Source organism: Salmo trutta, chromosome 15, assembly GCF_901001165.1.
Source record: "Salmo trutta chromosome 15, fSalTru1.1, whole genome shotgun sequence".
In the NCBI taxonomy this organism is placed as follows: domain Eukaryota; kingdom Metazoa; phylum Chordata; class Actinopteri; order Salmoniformes; family Salmonidae; genus Salmo; species Salmo trutta.
This window is the reverse complement of record NC_042971.1, coordinates 8,371,193-8,393,727: the sequence shown is the minus strand read 5'-3', so window position 1 is coordinate 8,393,727 and position 22,535 is coordinate 8,371,193. Positions and strand designations below refer to the sequence as shown.

The 22,535-nt window shown below is 42.1% G+C and overlaps 1 protein-coding gene and 1 long non-coding RNA gene across 2 annotated transcripts; both read right to left on the bottom strand.

Annotated features, from left to right (window-relative positions):
• Positions 1 to 11,257: 11,257 nt before the first annotated feature.
• Positions 11,258 to 13,245, bottom strand: LOC115148415 (NLR family CARD domain-containing protein 3-like; the record flags this gene model as incomplete). The annotated part of the gene is made up of 1 exon (XM_029690296.1): positions 11,258 to 13,245. A coding segment is annotated over one exon (1,737 nt), but the record flags the coding sequence as incomplete, so codon positions are not given.
• An 860-nt stretch (positions 13,246 to 14,105) lies between these two features.
• On the bottom strand, positions 14,106 to 22,036 carry LOC115148416 (uncharacterized). Its single transcript, XR_003866662.1, has 5 exons — positions 21,793 to 22,036; positions 17,559 to 17,663; positions 15,071 to 15,166; positions 14,348 to 14,464; positions 14,106 to 14,153 (listed from the first exon to the last, which is right to left on the bottom strand). It is a non-coding gene; the product is annotated as an uncharacterized LOC115148416 (long non-coding RNA).
• Positions 22,037 to 22,535: the final 499 nt, after the last annotated feature.

Below are 22,535 nucleotides of genomic sequence, written 5' to 3'. Positions count from 1 at the left end.
TGGATGAGTGTTTCAGACAGCGGGGTTACCCAGAGGAACGGCTGGATGAGTGTTTCAGACAGCGGGGTTACCCAGAGGAATGGCTGGATGAGTGTTTCAGACAGCGTCAGGGTCCTTTGACGATAGAATTTACATTGATAGCATTGGGGTTCCAAGGGGGGTGCCTGATGAGTTTAAAGCTAGGAATCAGATATGGGCTGGATTGGAATCAAGTTTTTTTTGGTGGTCGACTCTCAATAAAAATGTGGTTTGGATAAATTACATTTATTATAACCAACAGCGTTTCATCAAGTATACCAGAGAGGGAATTCAAGGGTTAGCAGAAGAGACAGCTGCGACCACTTTGATGGTATTGCAGAATAGAATAGCTTTGGATATGCTTCTGGCTGAAAAGGGTGGTGTGTGTGTGTGATGTTCGGATCTGAATGCTGTACTTTCATCCCTGAGAACACAGCTCCAGATGGATCAGTGACCAAGGCCCTGGCCGGTCTAAACAATTTAGCTCAGGAGTTAGCAGAAAATTCCGGGGTGGACACGGCACTCACGGGATGGTTTGATAGTACGTTCGGGAAAAGGGAAAAAGGTTGTAATCACTGTGTTGTGGGCTGCTTTCACCTGTATGACTGTGTTGATATTATGTGGTTGTTGTTTGGTCCCTTGTGCGAGAAGTCTCATTTCCAGGGCTCTGGAGAGATCGATGATGGAGCAGATGGTGAGATACAGACTGATTCCAAGTTCAGACCAGTGGGATGACAAATACCTACCGCCGAGCCTGGTGGAGGATTCATTCAATTACGAGAAGCACATTTCGCAATAATCTAAGTGCATAGCCCAGCCATCACGGGCTAGCTATTTAGACACCCAACCAGTTTAGCCTTCACCAAAATCACATTTCCTATAAGAAAAATGTTCTTACCTTGCTTGTTCTTCGTCAGAATGCAGTCCCAGGACTTCTACTTCAATAACAAATGTAGGTTTGGTCCCAAATAATCCATCGTTATTTCCAAACAGCGGCGTTTTGTTAGTGCGTTCTAGACACTATCCGAAATGGTAAATAAGGGTTACGAGCATGGCGCATAACGTGACAAAAAATATTCTAAATATGCCATTACCATACTTCGAAGCATGTCAACCGCTGTTTAAAATCAATTTTTATGCAATTTTTCTCGTAAAAAAACGATAATTTTCCGACCGGGAATAACCTGTATACGTTCAAAACAAAAGAAAGTAAAAATGGAGTCGGCCCGCGCACGCCCGTGCACGCGCCTCCATTCTCTTTGTCCACTGATAGACCACTTAGCACAGGCGCTAATGTGTTTCAGCCTGGGGCTCCAAAGCCACGATTCAAATTTCTGGCACCTTCTGAGAGCCTATGGGAGCGTTAGAAAATGTCACGTCATGCCAGAGATCCCCAGTTTTTGTTAGAGATGACAAAGAAGGCCATGAAATGGTCAGAGAGAGCGCTTCCTGTACAGAATCTTCTCAGGTTTTGGCCTGCCAAATGAGTTCTGTTATACTCACAGACACCATTCAAACAGTTTTAGAAACTTTGGAGTGTTTCCTATCCAAAGCTAATAATTATATGCATATTCTAGTTTCTGGGCAGGAGTAATAATCAGATTAAATTGGGTACGTTTTTTATCCGGCCGTGCAAATACTGCCCCCTATCCCCAACAGTTTAAGAAGGTAGAGCAGGGCTTTATTATGGACAGACTTCTCCCCTTCTTAGCTACTGTCGTATCAATATGTTTTGACCATGGCGGTTTACAATCCAGGGTTACTCCAAGCAGTTTAGTCACCTCAACTTGCTCAATTTCCACATTATTCATTACGAGATGAACAGGTTAGCAGTACGCGTCTATGAAATGAGAGCATGAACAGTGTGAGGACCGTTAAAATGTCTAAGGGCTAGGGTGCAGTTTTCGGAAGTTCGGAGAGTCTGGCGAGCCCAAAGTAAAATGCCTGTTACTCAGGCCCAGAAGCTATGCATATAATTGGTAGATTTGGAAAGAAAACACTCTGACATTTCCAAAATTGTTAAAATAATGTCTGTGAGTATAACAGAACAGATATGGCAGGTGAAAACCCGAAGAAAATCCGACCCAAAAATAAATAAATAAAATCACAGGCTCATATTTTGTAAAGCTATTGAAAACTCCTATGTCCGTCACCCAGAAATTCATAATAGCTTCCACTAGATGTCTACAGTATTTATTCAAGGTTTTGAGGCTTCTATTTTGAAAAATGAATAAATATTTACACTTTCAGTGAGCTGACTGCTTGGGTCACATCAGTGTTTTTGCGCACGATGGAGAGGGTGCACACTTGCGAATTTGGCATTCCTATTGAACACAGTACTTTCCGTATGAAATATTATAGTGTATTTACATTTTAGACAACCTGAGGATGATACAGACATGTTGTTTGACTTGTTTGAACGAAGTTTACTGGTAGCTTTTAGAACTTCTTTGTCTGCATGTTGAAGGAGTGGATGTCTGAAGTCATGGCGCCTGCTAAACAGACTATTTTGGGATATAAAGAAGGACTTTATCGAACAAAATGACCATTCATTGTGTAGCTGGGACCCTTGGGATTGCAAACAGAGGAAGATCTTCAAAGGTAAGTGATTTATTTTATCGCTATTTGGGATTCTGTGACGCCTGTGCTTGTTTGGAAAATATGTTGTTGTGTGTTGCTGTCCTCAGATAATCGAATGCTATGCTTTCACTGTAAAGCCTTTTTGAATTCTGACAATGCAGTTCGATTGCCATGATTCTAAGCTTTTAAATGATGTATGACACTTGTATTTTCATGAATGTTTAATATTACGATATTTCTATTTTGATTTTGGCGCTCTGCAATTTCACCGGATGTTGTCGTAGGTGTTTCGCTAGTGGTATGCGAGCCCTAAGAGTTATTAAAACCATGTGCCCTGATTTAGTTAAAACTGGTTCCATCAGAGCCCTTACAAAACCTTTTACAACTGATTCCTCACTGTCATACCTTATAGGGTCCAGAGTTTTCCTGGTTTAGTCAACAGATAAGGACAAACTGTTCCCATCATAGCCCTTGCAAAACCTTTTTACAACTGATTCATCACTGTCATACCTTATAGGGTCCAGAGATTTCCTGGTTAGGTCAACAGATAAGGACAAACTCTGGGCCCCAGGGCAAAAAATTGCCCCCCCCCACTCTGGGACCTATGGTTGCCACCAGTCTGCTTGCCGTTCTCAGTTATCGTCAGGTACTGTATGTGGATGATCAGGGCTTTATTCAGAAATAGTTTTTTGGGCTACTTTGATTTGCCAAGTGGGCGAGATGTGAACTCCGTGTTTATCTTCATGGACAAACTTGAAGTTCTAACCTACGATGGCTCAGCTTCAAGGGAACGTATCTGTTGTTTGTATTTCCAGCTGAGTCCCCTCCTGTTCCATGGTTTAACAAGCGATGACCACTCCACTACCATTGTCAACTACCTCCTCACATGAACTGGAAGCCACGTCTCATGTGGCCCACTCATCCACTGGCACATTGAATGTTTCCTCTCCAAGCACTGTGAGGAAACCCCTGTCAATTTTTCTCTCATTACTGTATGTAGAGTCAATCACAATCACAATCACATTATTACACATCTATGATTTGACTCCTTGATTAGACTAACTCATTCTGAGCTATTTGGTCTCACTGTGTAGTGTTTTTGTGTTATTGTCATTATGATATATATAATATAGACTACTATTGTTTAATATTTAATTTGCCATAAACTATTGTTTTTTTAAACAGTTTCATTAATTCATTGTAATTAACTTAATCATTATGACACACCCCTCTCTATTGTCATTGGTTGCACTAACTGCACTGTTCGTCTACATAACCTGGTTCAAGTATTGATGACATCACCCTGAAGAAGGCACAGTGATGCTGAAACATTGGTAAATACCCATTCAATTACTGGGAGTTTATATATGGAGTGTGCGACTCTCTTTATTTTGATAGTTTATAACTCTTATGTATGTGCCATCTTTATGTGTTTTTCAGGCAGCCTGGGAAAGAACTGAAAAAACTCACTAAAGAGTCAAGACAGAGACACCAGAAAGACCCAAGAAGACTTGGACGCAGCATCAGAGGACAGAGAGGGATGTTCAGAACTCACTCAGTCTGGTCAGTTGGTGAGGGTAGACTTGGAGGCTGCTTACCTGACATGGAGGAAGTCCCCCCTCCTCTCCCCTACCTTCCCTTTACCCCCCTCCTCTCCTCTCCCCTACCTTCCCTATACCCCCCTCCTCTCCCCTACCTTCCCTATACCCCCCTCCTCTCCCCTACCTTCCCTATACCCCCCTCCTCTCCCCTACCTTCCCTATACCCCCTCCTCTCCCCTACCTTCCCTATACCCCCTCCTCTCCCCTACCTTCCCTATACCCCCCTCTTCTCCCCTACCTTCCCTATACCCCCCTCCTCTCCCCTACCTTCCCTATACCCCCTCCTCTCCCTACCTTCCCTATACCCCCTCCTCTCCCCTACCTTCCCTATACCCCCCTCCTCTCCCCTACCTTCCCTATACCCCCCTCTTCTCCCCTACCTTCCCTATACCCCCCTCCTCTCCCTACCTTCCCTATACCCCCCTCCTCTCCCCTATACCCCCCTCATCTCCCCTACCTTCCCTATACCCCCTCCTCTCCCCTACCTTCCCTATACCCCCTCCTCTCCCCTACCTTCCCTATACCCCCTCCTCTCCCCTACCTTCCCTATACCCCCTCCTCTCCCCTACCTTCCCTATACCCCCCTCCTCTCCCTACCTTCCCTATACCCCCCTCCTCTCCCCTACCTTCCCTATACCCCCCTCCTCTCCCCTACCTTCCCTATACCCCCTCCTCTCCCCTACCTTCCCTATACCCCCCCTCCTCTCCCTACCTTCCCTATACCCCCTCCTCTCCCCTACCTTTCCTATACCCCTCCTCTCCCCTACCTTCCCTATACCCCCCTCCTCTCCCCATCTTCCCTATACCCCCCTCCTCTCCCCTACCTTCCCTATACCCCCTCCTCTCCCCTACCTTCCCTATACCCCCTCCTCTCCCCTACCTTCCCTATACCCCCTCCTCTCCCCTACCTTCCCTATACCCCCTCCTCTCCCCTACCTTCCCTATACCCCCCTCCTCTCCCCTACCTTCCCTATACCCCCCTCCTCTCCCCTACCTTCCCTATACCCCCTCCTCTCCCCTACCTTCCCTATACCCCCCTCATCTCTCTACCTTCCCTATACCCCCTCCTCTCCCCTACCTTCCCTATACCCCCCTCCTCTCCCCTACCTTCCCTATACCCCCCTCCTCTCCCCTACCTTCCCTATACCCCCCTCCTCTCCCCTACCTTCCCTATACCCCCTCCTCTCCCCTACCTTTCCTATACCCCCTCCTTTCCCCTACCTTCCCTATACCCCCCTCCTCTCCCCATCTTCCCTATACCCCCCTCCTCTCCCCTACCTTCCCTATACCCCCTCCTCTCCCCTACCTTCCCTATACCCCCTCCTCTCCCCTACCTTCCCTATACCCCCTCCTCTCCCCTACCTTCCCTATACCCCCTCCTCTCCCCTACCTTCCCTATACCCCCCTCCTCTCCCCTACCTTCCCTATACCCCCCCTGTCCCCTATTATGTTGGACCATCATGTTTATTTGTTTGAATCTTGTCTTTGTTTGTGATCAGGTTAGAAGAGAATGACTCCTCAACCCAAGAGGCCCTGGAGCAGCTGTGATCAGTTTAGAAGAGAATGACTCCTCAACCCAAGACGTCCTGGAACAGCTATGATTAGGTTAGAAGAGAATGACTCCTCAACCCAAGAGGCCCTGGAGCAGCTGTGATCAGGTTAGAAGAGAATGACTCCTCAACCCAAGAGGCCCTGGAGCAGCTGTGATCAGGTTAGAAGAGAATGACTCCTCAACCCAAGAGGCCCTGGAGCTGCTGTGATCAGGTTAGAAGAGAATGACTCCTCAACCCAAGAGGCCCTGGAGCAGCTGTGATCAGGTTAGAAGAGAATGACTCCTCAACCCAAGAGGCCCTGGAGCAGCTGTGAGAGAGCATCAGTGTGGAAGCATTTGGGGAAATTTAAAGAAGGTTTCCTGACCCCTGTTACGTAAAGGGTCAGAGCCACTGAGTGGACAAAATATTAAGGATACCTTCCTAAAATTTAGTTATGCCTGGTCAGTTTGTCAAGGAAAGAAAGGTGTCCTTAATGTTTTGTGTAAATTACATAATAATTATACATTTATTGATTGTTTTATGTAGCCTATTGTTTTCTATTTATTCAACCTGCCACCTACCCACCTGGGGACTGAGGGTTATGAGAGAACCCCCACATCACTAGCTTCTCTTTATTCAACCTGCCATCTACCCACCTGGGGACTGAGGGTTATGAGAGAACCCCCACACCACTAGCTTCTCTTTATTCAACCTGCCATCTACCCACCTGGGGACTGAGGGTTAAGAGAGAACCGCCACATCACTAGCTTCTCTTTATTCAACCTGCCATCTACCCACCTGGGGACTGAGGGTTATGAGAGAACCCCCACATCACTAGCTTCTCTTTATTCAACCTGCCATCTACCCACCTGGGGACTGAGGGTTATGAGAGAACGCCCACATCACTAGCTTGCATGTTCTGCAGCCTTGTAAAGATTAGGAGGGGATGACTGGAAGGCAGGTTGGCATTTATTGTCATGAATCTTACAGTTTACATTTTAGTCATTTAGCAGACGCTCTTATCCAGAGCCACTTACAGTAGTGAATGCATACATTTCATACATTTTTATTTTTTTGTACTGGCCTCCCGTGGGAATCGAACACACAAGCCTGGCGTTGCCAACAGCTCTACCAACTGAGCCACAGGGAAGACTTGCCCAGGGGGTAGGTTGGCATTTATTGTCATGAATCTTGCCCTGGAGGCAGGTTGACATTTATTGTCATGAATCTGTTCTGGAGGCAGGTTGGCATTTATTGTCATGAATCTTGTTCTGGAGGCAGGTTGGCATTTATTGTCATGAATCTTGCCCTGGAGGCAGGTTGGCATTTATTGTCATGAATCTTGCCCTGGAGGCAGGTTGGCATTTATTGTCATGAATCTTGCCCTGGAGGCAGGTTGGCATTTATTGTCATGAATCTGTTCTGGAGGCAGGTTGGCATTTATTGTCATGAATATTGCCCTGGAGGCAGTTCAGCAAAGTATTACCTAGCTGGCACAGGCACAAAGTAATACAATCAGATTTTAATCCTAACCTCAACCCTAACCACACTGCTAATCCTTCCCTTAAATTAAGACCATAAAACAACATTATTTTCCACAGCCAATTCTGACTTTGCAGCTGACATATCTAGAGGAAATCGCACAGTTCTGCCTCCAGGTCAAGATTCATGACAAACGTCAACCTGCAACTGGGAGAGGCAACGTAAAATCAATAACGAAATTGTTTTCACAATTATCATGCTTTTCTTGTTTCAAGTATGTTTTATTATGAAAAGTACAATATAACCATGTATACTTGTACATCTATGGAGCGTATGTCCACATATAATTGTACAATTTGTTTTTCCAACATAAAAGACAAGAAATGATCACATTGGTATTTTAACAGTGTTATTGTCAGAGTTTAAATGTTTAAACAGAGGATACATCTAAAACAGGATGAAACAAGTGCAGTATGTTGTGAGAATGTTACTTTAACGTCGACTCATAACGTCACACTATAACTTCATGGGGGTCTTGTGGAAAGACTGCATGTTGTTTTGGGTGGATTGAGTGACGTCTTCATCAACATTTTGCAGAATATTCCGGTAATATTTTCACCTCTTGTCGGCTGCAGACATTCATAAGGAGTTCCAGTAGTTTATTTGCCATTTGCAGGTATTAAAAGTAATACATACATTGTAATTCCTTGTTGGATCTCTCTCACAAACAGGACAGTACATACCAGAGGAGGCTGCTGAGGGGAGGACGGCTCATAATAATGTCTGGAACAGAGTGAATGAAATGGAACACATGGAAACCACGTGTTTGATACCATTCCACTTATTCCACTCCAGCCATTACAAGCCTGTCCTCCCTAAATAAGGTCCCACCAACCTCCTGTGGTGCAAACACAAACAGTAAAATACATCATAAAATCACACTGTGTGTGTGTGTGTGTCAGAGTGTGTGTCCGGTGTGTGTGTGTCCACTGTGTGTGTGTGTGTGTGTGCATGTGTAAGTGTGTGTGTGTCAGTGTGTGTGTGTGTCAGTGTGTGTCAGTGTGTATGTCAGTGTGTGTGTGTCCAGTGTGTGAGTGTGTCCAGTGTGTGAGTGTGTGTATCTGTCCAGTTTGTGTGTTTGTGTGTCCTTTGTGGGACCACTTAGTGCTGGAATGAGGTGTCTGTTTGTTCACAATCAGAAATGAAGGTCCAGTGTGTGTGTGTGTGTGTTTGTGTGTCCAGTGTGCGTGTGTGTGTCCAGTGTGTGTCAGTGTGTGTGTGTGTCCAGTGTGTGTGTGTGTATGTCCAGTGTGTGTGTGTGTGTATGTCCAGTGTGTGTGTGTGTGTCCAGTGTGTGAATGTGTGTGTGTCCAGTGTGTGTGTGTTTCAGTGTGTGTGTGAGTCCATTGTGTGTGAGTCCAGTGTGTGTGTGTGTCAATGTGTATGTGTGTCCAGTGTGACTGTGTTCATGTGTGTGTCCTGTGTGTGTGTGTGTGTGTACTTGTCCAGTGTGTGTGTGTGTGTGTGTGTGTGTGTGTGTGTGTGTGTGTGTGTGTGTGTGTGTGTGTGTGTCAGGTTATTATTTACAGGGACACTGAGGAGTCACCATAAATCCTAAACCCTGGATAGAGGGGCTCAGTGAATGTGGAGGTGAATGTGATCAGGTGGGTCAGTGTGTCAGAGGAGGCTCTATGGAAGGACAGAGTGCCGGCTGACCAGTCCAGATACACTCCTACTCTGTGGGACCTGGAGGGGTGGACGTCCATGGTATTGTAATTATTATTGTGCCAGGCTCTGTAAATGTAGTCAGAGCAGGTCAGACTCCAGGAATTGTCATTGTGTCCAAGACAACAGTCCTCAACCCTTCCTCTCCTGCTGATTCCTTTATATGTCACTCCTATAACAGCCCCTTCCCCACCCCACTCTACCTCCCAGTAACAGCGCCCAGTCAGACCCTCTCTACACAGCACCTGTCCCCAGCCCTCAAATCTCTCTGGGTGAACAGGATACGGCTGCTCCTCTCTCCTACCTGTCACCTTTCTGTTCTCCTCAGACAGAGAGAGGAATCTGTTTGCTGTGTTTGGGTCCAGTGTGAGATCACAGACATCTGATGGATGAAACCAGACACAATATTAGAAATCATCATCATTCACATTTGAATGTTAACTCACTTTTCACTAATTCATTTAATGTAGATGTTTCTAGGTATCAAAAGGAGAAGTTAAGGTAACTTGAGACTTGTTGAATGATCATATGTTATACTGTATGGTAATATAAAACACACTTATTCCCATTAATTACACACACACACACACATTGTCAAAGCAACTTCTTGTAAACTTTAGTGTCCCTGATTTCTGCTTCTGTAGAAATACAGCTTATATTTAATATGACCAAGTCAGTAATGATGGTGGTCTTTGACTTAACTTGAATTAAGACTTATTCTTAGTCATATTCTTCACAGCAGTCAACACTCACATTTTCTAAGTCCAGGTTTCATTGTGTTCTCTCCACCATGTTCCACACTGTAGCGGTAAGCAGAAGAACAGACAGTCATTGAACCTGAACTCACACACACACACACACACACACACACACACACACACACACACACACACACACACACACACACACACACACACACACACACACACACACACACACACACACACACACACACACACACACACACAGTCAGCATATAACTTTGTCCAAGTGGTGGTCAGAATGTTTTTCTTAACCAGCCTGATAAGTCAATCATGTCTGATATGAACATTGACATAAACCCTCTACATACTTGAGTTTCTCCAGTCTGCAGTGTGGATCCTCCAGTCCAGCAGAGAGCAGTCTGACTCCTGAATCTCCTGGGTGATTGTAGCTCAGGTCCAGCTCTCTCAGGTGTGAGGGGTTTGACCTCAGAGCTGAGACCAGAGAAGCACAGCCTTCCTCTGTGACTAGACAGCCTGACAGCCTGCAAAGAGTCAAATCATATTAAAACCACACTGCTATTCTTTGGTGGTGAAAATAGTGGCAGTATATTTCTTCAACATATTCAGATACATCAGTGTCCTGAAACCTTCCATATCTATTCATAAATTAATGTATCATAATATAAACTACAAATTATCAAAGTTTTGCCTGCAGATAGAAACATGTATAGTACAAATATTTGAGTAGACTGACCAGACCAGTTTAAAAGCAGTATCAGTCAAAAGACAGACAGTGAGGTATCAGATTTAGATTGTATTGAGTATACAGTCCACACCATATCTATTTTGACAGTGAAGATAACATTTTAAATGTGGCTCTAAACTCCAACATTTTGGATTTCAGATCAAATGTTTCATATGAGGTGACAGTATATAATGTCAGTATTTATTTGAGGATATTTTCATACGTTTCTGTTTCACCATTTAGAAAAATGAAAGCAATTTATGTATCTAGTCCCCCTATTTAAAGAAGTCATAAGTATTCTGACCAATTAAATCATAGTGTATTAAATTAGTCAAAAGTTTAGTATTTGGTCGAATATTATTTGACTGCAACGACTACATCAAGCCTGTGACTGCCATGATTGAGAAAGATCATGAATAATAATGACTGAAAGAGTTACAGAGGCTACAACAAAACATGCTAACCTCTCACCTTTAACCTCAAATAAAAGGTGACATTCTGTACTGTCACCTAATATGAAACATTCTATCTCAAATCAAAAATGCTGGTGCATAGCACCACATTTAAAACTGTAAGCTTCACTGTCCAAACACATATGGTGTGGACTATGTGTGCCTGGTAAACACATGTGGATCTGGTGAACAGTTATCACTTGTTGACCAACTACAGGAATACTGACCTCAGAGTCTCCAGTCTGCAGTGAGGATTCCCCAGTCCAGCAGAGAGCAGCTCCACTCCTGAATCCTTCAGGTCATTGTTACTCAGGTCCAGCTCTCTCAGGTGTGAGGGGTTTGAACTGAGAACTGAGACCAGAGAAGCACAGCCTTCCTCTGTGACTCCACAGCCTGACAGCCTGCAAAGAGATCATCATGACTTCACAAACACACTGTTAATTTAACACCAGTAGTGTAGAAGGACAATGGCATTTGGTTCATATTCCCAAACAACACATAGATTCATCTTCTGTCTCCTAGAATTGTATGGTCATATTGTAATACTACATTGAATATCTGATTCAATATGTTATTCAACATAATATTATATACATATTATAATACATATTTTTCTCTAAACTGAATATTTCTTCCTGATGATTACTTCTTAAATATCATTTGATGTACTCACAGAACAGCTCTGGAGGCTTTGACCACTGGCAGCAGCCTCAGAAGACCTTCCTCTGATCTGGAGTATTTCTTCAGGTCAAACACATCCAGCTCCTTTTCTGAAGTCAGCAACACAAAGACCAGAGCTGACCACTGTGCAGGTAACAGGTTGGGTTTTGAGAGACTTCCTGAGCTCAGGTAGTTTTGGATCTCCTCCACTAGAGAATGGTCATTCAGTTCATTCAGACAGTGGAACAGATTGATGCTCCTCTCTGGAGAGGGATTCTCCCTGATCTTCTCCTTGATGTACTTGACTGTTTCTTCGTGGCTCTGTGAGCTGCTTCTTGTCTTTGTCAGTAGACCTCGTAAGTGCTTCTGATTGGACTCCAGTGAGAGGCCCAGAAGGAAGCGGAGGAACAGGTCCAGGTTTCCTGTCTCACTTTGTAAGGCTTTATCCACAGCACTCTTGTAGACAGTAACTTCAGGCTTGTCTTTTGATTTCAGTTTGTCCATTAGATTCTCATTGTTGTTGATGAATGAGAGGAACACATATACAGCAGCCAGAAACTCCTGAATGCTCAGATGAACAAAGCAGTACACCCTGTCTTGGTACAGCCCACATTCCTCTTTAAAGAGCTGTGTGCACAATCCTGAGTACACTGAGGCTTCACTGACATCAATGCCAGCCTCTTTCAGGTCTTCTTCATAGAAAATCAGATTGCCCTTCACTAGCTGTTGAAAAGCCAGTTTTCCCAGTGACAGAATGCTCTCGTTATTCAAGTGTGGATCTGTCTCTTCTTTCCCAAGATACTTTTCATTCTTCTGTTTGGTATGAAACACCACAAGGTGTGTGTACATCTCAGTCAGAGTCTTGGGCATCTCTTCTCTCTTATGTTTCAGCATGTGTTCGAGGACTGTTGCAGAAATCCAACAGAAGACTGGAATGTGGCACATGATGTGGAGGCTCCTTGATGTCTTTATGTGTGAGATGATTCTGTTGGCCAGGTCCTCATCACTGAATCTCTTTCTGAAGTACTCCTCCTTCTGTGGGTCATTGAACCCTCGTACCTCTGTCACCTGGTCAACACACCCTGAAGGGATCTTATTGGCTGCTGCAGGTCGGGTAGTTATCCAGAGGAGAGCAGAGGGAAGCAGATTTCCCTCGATGAGATTTGTCATCAGAACATCCACTGAGTTTGACTCTGTGACGTCCCTACAGATCTTGTTCTTCTGGAAGTCTAGGGGCAGTCGGCACTCATCCAGACCATCAAAGATGAACAGAACTTTGTACTTGTCGTAGTTGGAGATTCTTGATTGTTTGGTTTCCATTGAGAAGTGATAGAGAAGTTCAATGAAAGTTTGTTTGTCCCCTTTCATCAAATTCAGCTCCCGAAAAGGGAATGAAAACACAAATTGAACATCCTGATTTGCTTTTCCTTCAGCCCAGTCCAGAATGAACTTCTGCACAGAGACTGTTTTTCCAATGCCAGCGACTCCCTTTGTCAGCACAGTTCTGATAAGTTTGTCTTGTCCAGTTAAGGGTTTGAAGATGTCGCTACATTTGATTGCAGTCTCTGGTCTTGCTTGTTTCCTGGTTGTTGTCTCAATCTGTCTCAGCTCATGTTCATTATTGACCTCTCCTGTTCCACCCTCTGTGATGTAGAGCTCTGTGTAGATCTTATTGAGAAGTGTTGGGTTTCCTTGTTTAGCGATCCCCTCAAATACACATTGAAACTTCTTCTTTAGATTAGATTTGAGTTCACGTTGGCAAATCACAGCAAGTTCATCTGAATGAAGAAATAACACAGAAGATATTAATATTACGTCTGTTTTAATGCCTACAGTATTGTAGGACTGTTATAAAGTTTTAAATTATGATTTATTCTCTTAACTGACTGTATAAATGTTTTCATAATGCATTACAGACTGGTGTGACTGATTATATTATTATTGGTATTATTGATGGTATTATTAATGTTGTCTCTCTCTCTCTCTCTCTCCCTCTCTCTCTCTCCCTCTCTCTCTCTCTCTCTCTGTCTCTCTCTGTCTCTCTCTCTAAATTAATCAACACAACACATCCCTGCTGCTACTTGATGAGGTCACTAGGTGTTGTGTTAAGGCTGCTACAATATCATTGAGTTACACAGCTATTTTAGCTGTACTTTAGCTACAGCTTTTAAATGTTATAAAACAGCATTCAACATGAGGCAGACAGATCTTACATTTCTCCAGTGTGTCAGCGAGCTCCTTCTGGTTCATTTTCCTCAGGACGTGCAGTGTGATCTTCAGAGCCCCCTCTCTGGCACTGCTCTCCTGCTTCTCATCTTCAGCATCCACCACTTCCTCATCCTGCTTCTGACTCTCAAAGCCTTCTGGGAGTTCTGGACTAAGAATCCTCTTGAACATCTTCAGCTCGTTCTTCACAAATGTCATCATTTTCTCTTCAAGTAACTAAATAAATAATGTAAATAAGTGAAGCAAGAGAATAAATGCTTTCTCATTAACACAATAATGAATAATTGACAGATCAACTTTACTTGAGGAAAAAAAAAAAAATGTTCATAACAGGACCACATACACTGAATATAGAGTCCAGGTCTGTTTGATGACTCTGGGAAGACTGACCACTGAGAATCTCTGACTCTGATCTCTCCTGTTGGTTTCTGTGGACAAAACATGAGATTACAGTACACACACACACACACACACACACACTGTTTTAGGACTATGAAAATGGACTAAAGTATTAGCCTATGGATTATGAAAACAACAAAAAGAAATGGGGAAATGGGAGAGGAGAAATGTCTAGAGACAGTGTTGTTTAACTCACTGACCATGACCCATGAGTTCTTCTTACCTTTGTTCAGTAGAAAAGTCTCCCTCTCTAAAGTTTATAGGTAGACCCATAGACTCATCACTCTTCATGGACACACAGCTGGGTACAGGGGAGGCTGGTCTCTCCTGCTTGATTGGTCTTCAACACAACAGAGACAAACATGTCATTCACTATACTAACATTACACCACAAACATTACATCTCTCTTCTACTCTGAGCTCAGATGGGGAAACAAGTGTTTAATTCCAAAACGCTAAATATCCATTTTCAGAAATGTTGGAAAATGTAATTTTATTGTTTAAAGACATTATTAAACCACTGCAAGGCTTTATAAAGGCTTTTAACGTTTGTAATTTCCACTTCAAAATGTCAGACTTTATTTGATGGAAAAAAATGGATCAACCACTACAAAAAATGTCCCTCAATTTACAATCCACACGAACAAACACATTTGCTGCTGTTTTCCTGCTGTGAGAAACTGGGTCAAATTAAGAGATGGCATCTGTAAGTGCATTCATCTAAAGATATCTAGGTGAGACAATCACATATCACAGTCAAATATACAGAATACGAACATTCCATTCCTGCTAAACAATGGAAATATTGCACATCTAAAAATTATGAATTAAAAATCTGAGAACGGTAATATTGAAGGTACCCATGAGCAGCCATTTATGATTAAAAAAACAAATGGCATTTTTGAAAAAAACTCTTAATAATTCTTAAAGAAAATTGTCATCTCACCTCTTGGCTTTGTTGTCATGTTCCCCAGAGAGACTCATTTTAGAGGCAGGTCCCTCCTCTCTCTCCCCAGAGAGACTCATTTTAGAGCACTGACCCCTAAACAGAGATCCAGCATGTTGGTTGTGGTCAACACAGTGACAACTAAACAGAGATCCAGCATGTTGGTTGTGGTTAACACAGTGACAACTAAACAGAGATCCAGCATGTTGGTTGTGGTTAACACAGTGACAACTAAACAGAGATCCAGCATGTTGGTTGTGGTCAGCACAGTGACAACTAAACAGAGATCCAGCATGTTGGTTGTGGTTAACACAGTGACAACTAAACAGAGATCCAGCATGTTGGTTGTGGTCAACACAGTGACAACTAAACAGAGATCCAGCATGTTGGTTGTGGTTAACACAGTGACAACTAAACAGAGATCCAGCATGTTGGTTGTGGTTAACACAGTGACAACTAAACAGAGATCCAGCATGTTGGTTGTGGTTAACACAGTGACAACTAAACAGAGATCCAGCATGTTGGTTGTGATTAACACAGTGACAACTAAACAGAGATCCAGCATGTTGGTTGTGATTAACACAGTAACAACTAAACAGAGATCCAGCATGTTGGTTGTGGTTAACACAGTGACAACTAAACAGAGATCCAGCATGTTGGTTGTGGTTAACACAGTAACAACTAAACAGAGATCCAGCATGTTGGTTGTGGTTAACACAGTGACAACTAAACAGAGATCCAGCATGTTGGTTGTGGTTAACACAGTAACAACTAAACAGAGATCCAGCATGTTGGTTGTGGTTAACACAGTGACAACTAAACAGAGATCCAGCATGTTGGTTGTGGTTAACACAGTGACAACTAAACAGAGATCCAGCATGTTGGTTGTGGTTAACACAGTGACAACTAAACAGAGATCCAGCATGTTGGTTGTGGTTAACACAGTGACCCCTAAACAGAGATCCAGCATGTTGGTTGTGGTTAACACAGTAACAACTAAACAGAGATCCAGCATGTTGGTTGTGGTTAACACAGTGACAACTAAACAGAGATCCAGCATGTTGGTTGTGGTTAACACAGTGACAACTAATCAGAGATCCAGCATGTTGGTTGTGGTTAACACAGTGACAACTAAACAGAGATCCAACATGTTGGTTGTGGTCAACACAGTAATTCTTGAATGTAATTGTTATCATTTAATAATTATCTCTTATAAAACATTTACTTAACAGACATATCGAAACAGTCAGGTGATTTAATGCAATCACATGAATATGTAGTTGTAAAATTTCATCTCCATGGTAACTGTCAATAATAATAAGTCACTGTTTGTTAAGGTAGTTATAGACAGTACGGCAACAATAATAATAATAATAATAATAATAATAATAAGTCACTGTTTGTTAAGGTAGTTATAGACAGTACAGCAACACAAGGCCATGTCTCACACGTATTTGTATTCACTAACAGTAGACTATTTATTATCTTTCAATCTGTTCTTTTCTAAACGTATCTGAGAATGTTGACAGAAGGGCTAAAACGGACATGATTGATCTGAGGAGGAAATTATTGATCCATTCAGAAAGGTTTTATGCATCAAGTGAGAGATTTTATATTATTTAAAGTAGACTAGGTTATAATGTATAATAGCAGTTTGTTAGTGATATGCAGATCAAGGTCTATACCTCGGCTATAGCCTACATATCATAGATGACCAGTCTAAACCTGTTCAGATCAACATAATGTTATAGTCCTACCAGTAGCAGGACAGAGAATGTACTGTATATAACCTACATATCATAGATGACCAGTCTAAACCTGTTCAGATCAACATAATGTTATAGTCCTACCAGTAGCAGGACAGAGAATGTACTGTATATAACCTAGATATCATAGATGACCAGTCTAAACCTGTTCAGATCAACATAATGTTATAGTCCTACCAGTAGCAGGACAGAGAATGTACTGTATATAACCTACATATCATAGATGACCAGTCTAAACCTGTTCAGATCAACATAATGTTATAGTCCTACCAGTAGCAGGACAGAGAATGTACTATATATAACCTACATATCATAGATGACCAGTCTAAACCTGTTCAGATCAACATAATGTTATAGTCCTACCAGTAGCAGGACAGAGAATGTACTGTATATAACCTACATATCATAGATGACCAGTCTAAACCTGTTCAGATCAACATAATGTTATAGTCCTACCAGTAGCAGGACAGAGAATGTACTGTATATAACCTACATATCATAGATGACCAGTCTAAACCTGTTCAGATCAGTTCACAGAGACCATCAGGTTTGTCGGCATGATAAGTGATCATAGCCTTATAATAGTTTGTAGGTAGTCTAGACCAACAGTACGAGAGTCTGCCCGTCTTTCCTACATACCAACACATCTATTCAATGTTACCGAGAAATATGTGCCACAGTTTCAACAGCCATTTTTGTAACTGCGTAGACAACACACTTACTTTCACGTTCATATGAGGAAATCACAAAACTTCTGACAGTCACTGGTGCAGCCGCCTGTTTTCTTGCAGATGAAGTAGCTTTCACAGGCAACTCATTCAACCAGCCTAAACAACAGTAAATACAAGATGTCAAATGGTCAAAAGTGAATCTCAATAGAGCCATATACATTAGAGAGGGGTATATTCTGCAGATGTTGGATCTTAATTTGAGCCAGTTTGCTACACCAGGAAAATAATCCTGCAGAAACAGGACATTTGAATTATTGTGTGGATTGTAATTAATGAACAGTTTTAAAATGGAAAAGTGGAATTTATCATCTTCAGAAACATTTTCTAAAGTTTAATTACACTCAAATACACTACAAGTTTAGTTTTTCTGCATCAGGGTGATCAAATTAAGATCCTACATCTGTACAGAGTTTGTCTTTATCTGAAAAGGGCAGTTTGAATTATTAGCAATAACATTGCAACTGTAAGCTGATGTAAACCTATGTGATTGGATGTTATAGACCCCCATACATATCCCCATGTACAATTATGTGTACAGATGTAGGATCTTAATTTGATCACCCCCACTGCAGAAAAACTTTCCAGCAATGCAGGAAATGTAAAACTTGTAGTGTATTTGAGGTTTAAAAAAGCTTCTGAAGTTTGTAATTTTCCACTTTGAGTTCTCTGTCTCAGTAGTAGTAGACTGTTAGGAGTGTTTTACTGTCATTCACTATACTAACATTACACCAACCTGTCTCAGTAGTAGTAGACTGTTAGGAGGGTTTTACTGTCATTCACTATACTAACATTACACCAACCTGTCTCAGTAGTAGTAGACTGTTAGGAGGGTTTTACTGTCATTCACTATACTAACATTACACCAACCTGTCTCAGTAGTAGTAGACTGTTAGTAGGGTTTTACTGTCATTCACTATACTAACATTACACCAACCTGTCTCAGTAGTAGTAGACTGTTAGGAGGGTTTTACTGTCATTCACTATACTAACATTACACCAACCTGTCTCAGTAGTAGTAGACTGTTAGGAGGGTTTTACTGTCCTTCACTATACTAACATTACACCAACCTGTCTCAGTAGTAGTAGACTGTTAGGAGGGTTTTACTGTCATTCACTATACTAACATTACACCAACCTGTCTCAGTAGTAGTAGACTGTTAGGAGGGTTTTACTGTCCTTCACTATACTAACATTACACCAACCTGTCTCAGTAGTAGTAGACTGTTAGGAGGGTTTTACTGTCATTCACTATACTAACATTACACCAACCTGTCTCAGTAGTAGTAGACTGTTAGGAGGGTTTTACTGTCATTCACTATACTAACATTACACCAACCTGTCTCAGTAGTAGTAGACTGTTAGGAGGGTTTTACTGTCATTCACTATACTAACATTACACCAACCTGTCTCAGTAGTAGTAGACTGTTAGGAGGGTTTTACTGTCCTTCACTATACTAACATTACACCAACCTGTCTCAGTAGTAGTAGACTGTTAGGAGGGTTTTACTGTCATTCACTATACTAACATTACATCAACCTGTCTCAGTAGTAGTAGACTGTTAGGAAGGTTTTACTGTCATTCACTATACTAACATTACACCAACCTGTCTCAGTAGTAGTAGACTGTTAGGAGGGTTTTAATGTCATTCACTATACTAACATTACACCAACCTGTCTCAGTAGTAGTAGACTGTTAGGAGTGTTTTACTGTCATTCACTATACTAACATTACACCAACCTGTCTCAGCAGTAGTAGACTGTTAGGAGGGTTTTACTGTCATTCACTATACTAACATTACACCAACCTGTCTCAGCAGTAGTAGACTGTTAGGAGGGTTTTACTGTCATTCACTATACTAACATTACACAAACCTGTCTCAGTAGTAGTAGACTGTTAGGAGTGTTTTACTGTCATTCACTATACTAACATTACACCAACCTGTCTCAGTAGTAGTAGACTGTTAGGAGGGTTTTACTGTCATTCACTATACTAACATTACACCAACCTGTCTCAGTAGTAGTAGACTGTTAGGAGGGTTTTACTGTCATTCACTATACTAACATTACACCAACCTGTCTCAGTAGTAGTAGACTGTTAGGAGGGTTTTACTGTCATTCACTATACTAACATTACACCAACCTGTCTCAGTAGTAGTAGATTGTTAGGAGGGTTTTACTGTCATTCACTATACTAACATTACACCAACCTGTCTCAGTAGTAGTAGACTGTTAGGAGGGTTTTACTGTCATTCACTATACTAACATTACACCAACCTGTCTCAGTAGTAGTAGACTGTTAGGAGGGTTTTACTGTCATTCACTATACTAACATTACACCAACCTGTCTCAGTAGTAGTAGACTGTTAGGAGGGTTTTACTGTCATTCACTATACTAACATTACACCAACCTGTCTCAGTAGTAGTAGACTGTTAGGAGGGTTTTACTGTCATTCACTATACTAACATTACACCAACCTGTCTCAGTAGTAGTAGTAGACTGTTAGGAGGGTTTTACTGTCCTTCACTATACTAACATTACACCAACCTGTCTCAGTAGTAGTAGACTGTTAGGAGGGTTTTACTGTCATTCACTATACTAACATTACACCAACCTGTCTCAGTAGTAGTAGACTGTTAGGAGGGTTTTACTGTCATTCACTATACTAACATTACACCAACCTGTCTCAGTAGTAGTAGACTGTTAGGAGGGTTTTACTGTCATTCACTATACTAACATTACACCAACCTGTCTCAGTAGATTTTTTTCTGTTCTGTTCTGTATATTCTGATGGGTGAGGCCTGAGCTGGAATGTGCAGCTAACTGAAGCTGGCTAGCTTTAGAAAACCAGTATATCAAGCCTGTATCATAGTTTACCCCTCAGGCTACGTTCAGGTTTCAGCAAGAGGCAGGTATCAACATGCCGAGTCGTAGGCGACAACCTGGGTTGTATTCATTAGTTTTCTCCACAGCCAACAGTTTTAAGATGTTAAATAAAACATAAACCGTTTACTCTAAACGCTGTACAATGTGACCTAAACGGTTTCTGTTGCCAAACGTTTTGCTACGGTGGGCACTAATGAATACACACAACCTGTTTTGAGGAAGTGTAAGTTGTTCTTAGGCTCTCGAACAATATTTATTTGTCTCTCTTTCACACAACATACCTTCCTGAGTGAAAAGAGTTAACTGTAGATTATAAAGAGAACATGTTTGTTTGTTGCTTGTTGTGTTTTAAGCCTGTTTTGAGAAGACAAATCTATAGACCTATGATACAGTACACTCTTAGAATAAAGGGTTCCAAACGGGTCCTCCGGCCGTCCCCATAGGAGAACGCTTTTGGGTTCCAGGTAGAACCCTTCTGGCTTCCATGTAGAACCCTCTGTGGAAAGGGTTCTTCACGGAACCCAAAAGTGTTCTACCTAGTACCAAAAAGGGTTCTACAAAGGGTTCTCCTATGGGGACAGCCAAAGAACCCTTTTAGATTGTAGATAGTGTAGGAGCGATCACCCTGGGGCACACAGATGGGCACAGAACGAATTCACCCCACGCATCTAATTTATATCGATTTTTTTTTTAGGAGAGTAGGACTATTATAACACTGTCCATCAAAAATATAATTAACTATATGAATACACATAACAATACCACCAACTATATTAATACACACAACAATATCACCAACTATATGAATACACATAACAATATCATCAACTATATTAATACACACAACAATATCACCAACTATATTAATACACATAACAATATCATCAACTATATGAATACACACAACAATATCACCAACTATATGAATACACACAACAATATCATCAACTATATGAATACACATAACAATATAATTAACTATATGAATACACATAACAATACCATCAACTATATTAATACACATAACAATATCATCAACTATATGAATACACATAACAATATAATTAACTATATGAATGCACATAACAATACCATCAACTATATTAATACACATAACAATATCATCAACTATATGAATACACATAACAATATAATTAACTATATTAGTACACATAACAATATCATAAACTATATGAATACACATAACAATATCATCAACTATATGAATACACACAACAATATCACCAACTATATTAATACACACAACAATATCATCAACTATATTAATACACACAACAATATCATCAACTATATTAATACACATAACAATCGTCGTCTTACCTTTTATCTCTCAATAGAAACAGAGTCTGAATGATCATTCGGTCGTCGAAAGTTACTTTTGTTTGCTCTGCTCATTTACATATCAGGTTCTGCCTGTTCTCTCTCCGAGTGCCTCTCTCTTTACAGCTCTTACAATGTGCCTTGGCAAACATTCTACACCTGTCTGGAACTCTATTGGAGGGATGGTGGTGTTCTATTGTGTTGAGACCTGGTGACTGAGACGGCCATGGCATAATGTGAAACATCAGCAAGTGCAGCAGTCTTCATCACTGAAGTTCCTGCCAAACGTGCCCCAACAATCACCAATCGTTAACTCTTCCCAAGCAGGGTCACAGTCTCTCCTGGTAGCAGCTCCTCTCTCCCCAGGGGTAGCAGCTCCTCTCTCCCCAGGGGTAGCAGCTCCTCTCTCCCCAGGGGTAGCAGCTCCTCTCTCCCCAGGGGTCGCAGCTCCTCTCTCCCCAGGGGTAGCAGCTCCTCTCTCCCCAGGGGTAGCAGCTCCTCTCTCCCCAGGGGTAGCAGCTCCTCTCTCTCCCCAGGGGTGGCAGCTCCTCTCTCTCCCCAGGGGTAGCAGCTCCTCTCTCCCCAGGGGTAGCAGCTCCTCTCTCCCCAGGGGTAGCAGCTCCTCTCTCCCCAGGGGTAGCAGCTCCTCTCTCCCCAGGGGTAGCAGCTCCTCTCTCCCCAGGGGTAGCAGCTCCTCTCTCCCCAGGGGAAACAGCTCCTCTCTCCCCAGGGGTAGCAGCTCC